The following is a 10,000-nucleotide window of genomic DNA, read 5'->3' as shown; positions in this document are numbered from 1 at the left end:
AAAATAGTTGTAAACAAAATAATTTGCTCTGCGTGGGGACAAACACAAAACGAATGTATTATTAGACATATCATAATAATATATAGCCTTCAACGACCTCCTGAGCTGTCTGCCTGATGGTCTCAGGGCTAAAGAGACCGCGCGTCGTTTTCCTCACCCTAACTCTTGGCATGCTGTCAATGAAAGAAAATACATTGTAGGCCTAAATAAACATGGTTTTAGGCTATTGTGTTTATGTAGGCCTATAGGTTAAGCTATGTGTTCATAAGGTTACGTCATTGTAAACGAAAGTAGCCTATATAATCCAATTGACTGGAACCAGGGGGTTTGCCAAAAGTTAAGAGGCAAAATAATTTGTCTTGACTGCATTTAAGATGTATCTGTAAGGGGGCTGGTTGGCTAGCTGACCCAAACGCACGGACACAGACGGACAGTTCCAAGCCCAGAGGGCGGTTTAATACAAAGCGGAGGTACAGAGGGCAAGGCAAAGGGTAGTCAAGTTCAGGTAGGGGTCAATCTATCAACAAACAATGTCCAGAAAACGTAATCCAATCCGTGGTCGAGGTCCGGGGAGAATGGGTCGGGGAAGCCGTGTGTCAGTCCAGGAAAAGAGCAGCAAACAAACCGGAATCACAACGAATCTTAGGGAAGAACGTTGGGAAGACCGGGTTCTTATAGGGGAGGTGATTGGATGAGTAGTGGCAGCAGGTGAGCCGCGCCCTCAGAGCTGGTTAGCGGAACCGTGTTCAGGTGTGCGGGGTGATCACGTCGAAGGGCGCGCAGAGCGCGCGCTGAAGTGGAAGGCCGTGGCGTGCGCGCTGCGGGAACGGTGGTGGGAGCTAGAGAGCGCCCAGGCGGAGGCGGAGCCGTAACAGTATCTTTCACATTAAAACTGCATACAAAGCTGACCAATAGCATTAGAAAGATCTCTTCGAGAGCTTTCATTTCACCTGTACATTCTGCCCAAATGTCACTCGCGCACCCCTCTGGTTCTAAGCCATCAGAATGCGACTTCTGTCACTCTACGGGATGCGACATTTGTCCCGCCACGGTCTCCTGTCATTTCTCCCTGGCTTGCAGGCACGACTTGCTCGAACGAAACTTGAAAGCTATGTTATCATGTAGCCAGTAGATATGCTAAGAAAATTGCATATGTTTGCAAACTAAAACAAGTGTACACAAATTTAAAATCGAAAAATGCTTATGAGACCATGATTTTACTTATATGGGGCAAAAGTGGTTTTCCATCGATATCTCTGTCAAATATGCTGCGATCGCGCCCAAAATTTGAAGGGAGCTCCTACACGGTAATATGTGCAGGCAAGTAGGCTATAACCACATATTTGCAGGTCCAGTCATTCTGGAGAAAATGGGAACGCGACTTTTGTCCTGCGCGACTTTTGACCGGCTCTCCCCCATCTAAACAAAAAAACAAATTGATTTGGCATACGATCTACCCACAAAGCATGGTCTTGTCATCTAACCACGCAGATATTAATATTTTTAGTGCTATATTTACCATAGTCGTCTTCATTCTCTGAAGCGATGTATCGAAGTCCTTCATTAAGCGAGTCGAAACAGACACACACACACACACACACAGACATACATACATACATACACACACACACACACACACACACACACACACACACACATACATACACACATACACGCATTTCTCTAAACAGCGGCAGAGCATTCGGTGACGTCACGCGGAAGTGCGGTGGCTGCCGCGCTTGTATGCGCAAGCAGTTTCACATACAGCTGCGCTGGTTGGAACGAACGTGTATGTGTGTGTGTGTGTGTGTATGTATGTAGGCTATGTTCGATCTCATACATACACACACACACACACACATACACACATACACGCGCCACTGAGCTCACAACTCACAACGCAAACAGTCATTCGGTCACGTGAGCTCCCCCATTCATTTAAAGCGCGAGCGAACTACCGCGCATGTGCGCATGTTTTGCAGTGAGCTCTGCTTGTTCACACGAACGTGTGTGTATGTCTGTATGTGTGTGTGTATGTATATACATACACACATACACACACACATACATACACGTTGTAAGTAAGCTTGAACACGCAACCAAAGGGCACTTTTCACACCCCATAGGTAGCCACCGTATTCCGAATGTGTTGCTGCTGTTTTCACTCTTGAGAAGTGCGTGTATGTATGTCTGTGTGTGTGTGTGTGTGTGTCTATGTTTCGACTCGCTTAATGAATGACTTCGATACATCGCTTCAGAGAATGAAGACGACTATGGTAAATATAGCACTAAAAATATTAATATCTGCGTGGTTAGATGACAAGACCATGCTTTGTGGGCAGATCGTATGCCAAATCAATTTGTTTTTTTGTTTAGATGTATCGGCTTTTACTGCAAGCTAGCTAGCTTCCCAGCTAACGTTACATCATTGCCTAGGCTAGCGAAGTGTCTACCAAGAGTGTGGGTAACGTTAGATGGTCACGTTATGCGAATTCAACTCGGTATATTATGTAGCTGTATCTAGCTAGCTCCATTACTTTACAGTTTGGCTAGAGAAGACCGGTGTATTGAACGCGGTCAAACTCAGGCCTGCCAAGTTTGCCTGTCGGTGCTATTAAAATCACGTCCCAACTGTATTCCCTGTGCAGTAACGTTACTCATTCAGCACCAGCCTCCATTATTAATGTTATAGTGTATGCCTGTGATCAGAGAGGAGCGCGTTATTCCCTCTAGCCTTAATGGTTTGTAAATGTTATAAAGTGTCTATTGCAATATGGAGGTACATTATTATTTTCCATATGCTGTATTCGAGAGTAGAGGTTTTGTAACTACATTACTAGCCATATACATGTGCATGAACGCTCTGCAGTAATGACTTGGGTGCTATTATCACAGTGCTTGTTGGGTCCAACTACAGATTGTTTTTGATGTTATAGATGGACTGTGTACCAGCCTTCAGATTTGACTCCAACAACCTCATGGTCATGGCTCAGGGAAGTACTATCCAGCTGCAGCGTTGGAGAAGTGATGCCCCTATGGGAACCAGCCCAGAGGAGGAAGGAGAATTGCAGTTTGTTTTCTGTCGTGGAGTTGTCCCGAGTTGCCAGATGAACGTCCAGCTCTACCTGCTGGGAGGAGCTGAGCTGGAGTGAGGACCGAGGGAGGCGATAGGCAGCTAGTAGCCAGGACCTTGACACCATCAGCCAGCTTTACACAGACTGATGCATTGCAATAGAACATGTCATTTCTTATAATTTGTTTATGTCAAAGACATATTAACACTATGTCACATAGTATAATAATGCTTAGTAATGAAGGAAGGTACCCATGATCACACTGTAGCATTTCAATGACTGGTTTGCCAGAAAAACACAATTATGTATCCAAGTCCCTCACAACAAATAACACAGCTTGGATAATGTGTGCATTGCTGATTGGATGTCTACAGTTTCTTCAAATCGTATACAGAGACAACTTGTTTACTGACAATGTGTTTGCTTTTTTATTTACCATGTAACGGTGAGGATCCAAGTAGATTTGTGAGCAAGAGACATGTTTGCCAACACTTTTTAGATGTCAGCTCCAGTGATGACTAGTGACCCCTGCCCGCAATAAAAATTCAGCAACAAGTCATGGCAGTGTTGTCTTTATACCACATCACAATGATATCAGCTACACTAGCTCTGCATACATGGCACACATTATCCAAGCTGTGTTGTTTGTTGTGAGGGACTTGGATACATAATTGTGTTTTTCTGGCAAACCAGTCGTTGAAATGCTACAGTGTGATCATGGGTACCTTCCTTCATTACTAAGCGTTATTATAAGATGATATGATAAGAAATGACATGTTCTATTGCAATGCATCAGTCTGTGTAAAGCTGGCTGATGGTGTCGAGGTCCTGGCTACTAGCTGCCTATCGCCTCCCTCGGTCCTCACTCCAGCTCAGCTCCTCCCAGCAGGTAGAGCTGGACGTTCATCTGGCAACTCGGGACAACTCCACGACAGAAAACAAACTGCAATTCTCCTTCCTCCTCTGGGCTGGTTCCCATAGGGGCATCACTTCTCCACCGCTGCAGCTGGATAGTACTTCCCTGAGCCATGACCATGAGGTTGTTGGAGTCAAATCTCAAGGCTGGTACACAGTCCATCTATAACATCAAAAACAATCTGTAGTTGGACCCAACAAGCACTGTGATAATAGCACCCCAAGTCATTACTGCAGAGCGTTCATGCACATGTATATGGCTAGTAATGTAGTTACAAAACCTCTACTCTCGAACACAGCATATGGAAAATAATGTACCTCCATATTGCAATAGACACTTTATAACATTTACAAACCATTAAGGCTAGAGGGAATAACGCGCTCCTCTCTGATCACAGGCATACACTATAACGTTAATAATGGAGGCTGGTGCTGAATGAGTAACGTTACTGCACAGGGAATACAGTTGGGACGTGATTTTAATAGCACCGACAGGCAAACTTGGCAGGCCTGAGTTTGACCGCGTTCAATACACCGGTCTTCTCTAGCCAAACTGTAAAGTAATGGAGCTAGCTAGATACAGCTACATAATATACCGAGTTGAATTCGCATAACGTGACCATCTAACGTTACCCACACTCTTGGTAGACACTTCGCTAGCCTAGGCAATGATGTAACGTTAGCTGGGAAGCTAGCTAGCTTGCAGTAAAAGCCGATACATCTAACCACGCAGATATTAATATTTGAGTGCTATATTTACCATAGTCGTCTTCATTCTCTGAAGCGATGTATCGAAGTCATTCATTAAGCGAGTCGAAACATAGACACACACACACAAATACATACATACACGCACTTCTCAAGAGTGAAAACAGCAGCAACACATTCGGTGACGTCACGCGGAAGTACGGTGGCTACCGCGCTTGCGCAAGCAGTTTCACATACAGCTGCGCTGGTTGGAGCGAACGTGTATGTATGTATGTATGTATGTATGTATGTATGTGTGTATGTAATGTTAGATCTCATACACACACACACACACATACACACATGGTCTTGTAATGTGTGAACAAGCAACCCTTCGTGGTACACGTGACAGACACACAGACACACATACATACAAACACGCACCACTGAGCTCACAACTCACAACGCAAACAGTCACGTGAGCTCCCCCATTCACTTAAAGCGCGATCGAACTACCGCGCATGTGCGCATGTTTTGTAGTGAGCTGTGCTGGTTAACGCGAACGTGTGTGTATGTATGTATGTATGTGTGTGTGTATGTATATACATACACACATACTCACACATACATACATGCACGTTGTAAGTAAGCTTTGAACAAGCAACCAAAATGGCACTTTTCACACCCCATAGAAAAGTGCCACATTGGTTGCTTGTTCAAGCTTACTTACAATGTGTCTGTGTGTGGGTGTGTGTGTGTGTGTGTGTGTGCGTGCATGTGTGTGTGTGTGTGCGTGCGTGTGTGTGTGCGTGCGTGTGTGTGTGTGCAGCAGACTGACCTCCATGCTGGTGTTGAAGGCCCTATTTACTTTGGCTTTGATGTTCACCACCTGCCCAACCCTGGTGGACGCACACACACACACACACACACACACAGACACAATAATTAATCCACTATAGCCACTGCCTGAGGAACCTGTAAATGATTGAAAATGTAGATATGAAACACTCACCCGATCGTGTGTTCAAAGTGGATGTCGTCTATGGACGCCGTGACACATGAACACCCAGCATGCCTCTCGGCTGCACACAGGAAATAGAGACATTAGACTTCCTGTCTGGAGTGCTGGACAGGTCTAGCACACACACACACACACACACACACACACACCAAACAGACAGGCATAGCACACACACGCACACACACACCAGACAGACAGGCATAGCACACACACGCACACACACACACCAGACAGACAGGCATAGCACACACACGCACACACACACCAGACAGACAGGCATAGCACACACACGCACACACACACACACACCAGACAGACAGGCATAGCACACACACGCACACACACACACCAGACAGACAGGCGTAGCACACACACACACACACACTCACCAGACAGACAGGCATAGCCCGCGCACACACACACACACACCAGACAGGCATAGCACACACGCACGCACACCCACTCACCAGACACAGGCATAGCACGCACGCGCACACACACACACACACTCACCAGACAGACAGGCATAGCACGCACGCACGCACGCACACACACACACACACACACACACACACACACACACACACACACACACACACTCACTCACTCACTCACCAGACAGACAGGCATAGCACGCACGCACACACACACACACACACACACACACACACACACACACTCACCAGACAGACAGGCGGTGGAGTCCATCCACTTGAGCAGCTGGCCGACGCTCAGCTCCTGCCGATGGTTGGCGTGACCCTGCATCACGATCTGACACATCTTCACCTCCGTAGGGTTTCCATACTCCTCTTCCTCCTGCTTCTCATCCCCCTCTTCCTCAGCCCGGCTGCCCTCAGAACTCATCCCTGGGGGGAGCGACATCACCACCCTCATCGTATACAATGGAAGAAGATACCAACTCCACCGGTTCAATATTTGCTGCTCATATTATGAGCATTAGTGGGCTAGTATGCATTGTCACACCTCAGAGGTTTGACTGTATCGTGAATGCGGTGAAGGAGACTAATTCCACGCGATCTCTCTGCATGCTAGTGTAGTATATTTTTATACTGTATTACATCAATACATTTGTATTACTCTCATGTAGTAATCAATTTACTAAGAATAATGAATAAACTTCCCTTTAGGTAGAACTGTGTTATTATAACAGGATAGTGACAACAGATGCCCTGTCCTGAGTAAACATTCCTTTGTCCTCTGGGTCAATAAGTCTACAGTTGAAACGTGATCTTAGCAGGACAGGAAGAATCCTTGATTGCCCCCATGTCCGGAGGGGGGCAGAGCTCAGTGACCTGTTGACCAATTACAAGACTAGTTGACCAGATCTGTGTTAAATGTACATCCCTTGTATGCAAATTTGTTTGTCATGTGATACTTGGCCTGAAGCCAAGATATAAGCTCGCCACCTCGTAAAATAACTTTAGTATTGCCGAAGATTTGACCTGTTAGGCATGCTCAATAAATTGATTCAACGTTTTTGGCCTCCTTGAAGTTCTGTTTCACAAGAAGAAGATGCATCAGAAATATACGACACTAGGAAGTTCTCCTGCCGAGGCGGTGAGTGATCTGGTCATGTTGTCTGACCCCTGAGTCAGGACACAGGGCGGACTGCGCAGGCGCAGGGCGGTGAGAGGACATAGTTGCCAAATCACGCTCACGAATGAACCGAGCTTCCCTGTTCAACCAGCTCAGCAGGAAAAGTTCGCAAGAACACTGTTGGACACCGCTAGAAAAGTGCTAGACTAGAAAACCTATTAGGCTGCAATCTTATTTCTTTGCTTACAAAGTTGCATGTAGTCGACACACCTTTTGCGTGCGTTCGATTTCAGCACCCTTGTTGACGGAGGCGCGTCAGCTCCGCGGAGTTAAGACTCCACAAGTTAAAACGGCAACTTTGAGTCGACCTATGTTGCAACGCTTCCCGAGGAAGAAAAGCAAAATGCACACAGTCTTACCTGTTCAAGTAGCCCAGTTATTCTCTTTGGATTGGGTAGAAAGTAGGCTACTCCTCTGTAGACTAGTGATACTCCGGGACCGTGTGGACTAGCAGGCATACTGACAGACCACGCCCATCCCTCAGAGGTGGACTTATGACAAAAGTACATACAATAGGCTCTGTGCACCAGCTCCACTACTTCCTGAAAGTCACTTGGCACCTTTATTTCCTGTTCTATATGATTGGATTAAATGATTAATCAGTTGTGAGGCAGACCCAGCGCACACCTGATTAATCACTTAATCCAATCATATTGGACAGGAAATAAAGATGCCAAGTGACATTCAGGAAGTAGTGAAGCTGATGCACAGAGCCTATAGCGCTACTGTATACAAAGAAACCCAGTCTGTATCCCAATGAGAGATATCTGTACAGTGCGGTCTTGTTATTTCAATCTCTATGCTGTAATTTGAGACACTGAATACAACCGAGACGGGGGGGGTGAGTTGGAACTTGTTTATTCACACATGGTACAGTCATGACGGTAGAAACGGAGGTCTTTAACATTGTTTTATTGTTGCATATCTCACACAGCTCCATGCAGATAGAGGGAGAGAAACTTCTGGAAGGTCTGGGGCTGGTAGCCTGACAAGCCAGCAGGCACCTGGAGAGAGAGGAGAGAGAAGGGAGAGGAGGGAGAGAGAGGAGGGGAGAGAGAGAGGAGACAAGAGGAGAGAGAGGAGAGAGAGAGGAGAGAGAGGAGACGAGAGGAGAGAGAGAGAGAAAGGAGACGAGAGGAGGGAGTGGAGAGAGAGGAGACGAGAGGGAGAGGAGAGAGAGAGAGAGGAGGAGAGAGAGAGGAGAGAGAGAAGGAGAGAGGAGAGAGAGAGGAGACGAGAGGAGGGAGAGGAGACGAGAGGAGGGAGAGGAGAGATAGAGGAGAGAGAGAGGAGGAGAGAGAGGAGACGAGAGGGAGAGGAGAGAGAGGAGGAGACGAGAGGAGAGAGAGGTGGAGAGAGAGAGGATACCCAGGTAGGGTAAAGCAAAGGGAGAGGGACAAATCGGCCCATCAGAAACATTGACAAGCCTCAAGATAACGTAATAGATTAGCGGAGCTCCTTGGACCAGACTGACCCCCTGGCCTAGCGGAGCTCCTTGGACCAGACTGACCCCCTGGCCTAGCGGAGCTCCTTGGACCAGACTGACCCCCTGGCCTAGCGGAGCTCCTTGGACCAGACTGACCCCCTGGCCTAGCGGAGCTCCTTGGACCAGACTGACCCCCTGGCCTAGCGGAGCTCCTTGGACCAGACTGACCCCCTGGCCTAGCGGAGCTCCTTGGACCAGACTGACCCCCTGGCCTAGCGGAGCTCCTTGGACCAGACTGACCCCCTGGCCTAGCGGAGCTCCTTGGACCAGACGGACCCCCTGGCCTAGCGGAGCTCCTTGGACCAGACTGACCCCCTGGCCTAGCGGAGCTCCTTGGACCAGACTGACCCCCTGGCCTAGCGGAGCTCCTTGGACCAGACTGACCCCCTGGCCTAGCGGAGCTCCTTGGACCAGACTGACCCCCTGGTCTAGCGGAGCTCCTTGGACCAGACTGACCCCCTGGCCTAGCGGACGAGCGCTCCTCACCTGCACCTCCTTCTTCTTGATGAGGGGTCTGACCTTCGCAAAGTGGTAGAGCAGCTGGTCCTCGTCCACCCAGACCAGGTTCTTGACCCCGCTGTCGCTCTGCAGCGAGGTGGTGTTCAGCTGGAAGAGAACGTACTGGAAGACCCGGCCGTTGGTCCCCACAGCCTGAACCAGGATGGGGCGCGCCAGCTCCCCGGCCTCGCGCTGGGGACGGGACAGGACGGGACGGGACAGGACAGGACAGGACAGGACAGGACAGGACAGGACAGGACAGGACAGGACAGGACAGGACAGGACAGGACAGGACAGGTCAGGACAGCACTCATCAGCCATGTGAAACAAGTACGGGTACAGAACATTGAACAGAACAGAACATTGAACAGAACATTGAACAGAACAGAACATTGAACAGAACATTGAACAGAACAGAAGATTGAACAGAACAGAAGATTGAACAGAAGATTGAACAGAACAGAACAGAACATTGAGTGCTTTATATGTACCTGCATGTACAGTAAGGGTTTATATGTGAGTTAATATATGCTTTATATGTACCTGCATGTACAGTCAGGGTATATATGTGAGTTAATATATGCTTTATATGTACCTGCATGTATAGTAAGGGTATATATGTGAGTTGATGTATGCTTTATATGTAGGTGGATACCTAGTTAGGTATATTATGTAGATAGAGAGCTAGATAGATCGCAAGAT

At 47.6% G+C, this 10,000-nt stretch overlaps 2 protein-coding genes across 2 annotated transcripts in view; both read right to left on the bottom strand.

Moving 5' to 3' along the window:
* LOC311329437 (acyl-coenzyme A thioesterase 11-like) overlaps nt 1–7,788 on the bottom strand; it is a gene marked incomplete at its 3' end in the record, with an annotated part of 24,145 nt that extends 16,357 nt beyond the window's left edge. Inside the window, exons 1-4 of the mRNA XM_084463285.1 lie at nt 7,674–7,788; nt 6,381–6,563; nt 5,689–5,758; nt 5,515–5,575 (exon numbers count right to left, since the gene is read on the bottom strand). Of these exons, the coding sequence (XP_084319411.1) occupies nt 5,515–5,575; nt 5,689–5,758; nt 6,381–6,561 (312 nt within the window). The remainder of the gene's footprint in view (nt 1–5,514; nt 5,576–5,688; nt 5,759–6,380; nt 6,564–7,673) is intronic.
* A 379-nt stretch (nt 7,789–8,167) lies between these two features.
* The window catches only part of mrpl37 (mitochondrial ribosomal protein L37), a gene marked incomplete at its 5' end in the record, with an annotated part of 4,971 nt that continues 3,138 nt past the window's right edge, over nt 8,168–10,000 (bottom strand). Inside the window, 2 exons of the mRNA XM_084463284.1 lie at nt 8,168–8,318; nt 9,287–9,490. Coding sequence (XP_084319410.1) covers nt 8,241–8,318; nt 9,287–9,490 — 282 coding nt within the window. The remainder of the gene's footprint in view (nt 8,319–9,286; nt 9,491–10,000) is intronic.

The sequence above is a fragment of the Borostomias antarcticus genome, assembly GCF_949987555.1.
Source record: "Borostomias antarcticus genome assembly, contig: scaffold_467, whole genome shotgun sequence".
Lineage (NCBI taxonomy): Eukaryota > Metazoa > Chordata > Actinopteri > Stomiiformes > Stomiidae > Borostomias > Borostomias antarcticus.
Note: the sequence above shows the minus strand (reverse complement) of the source record. Positions and strands in the feature narration are given on the sequence as shown.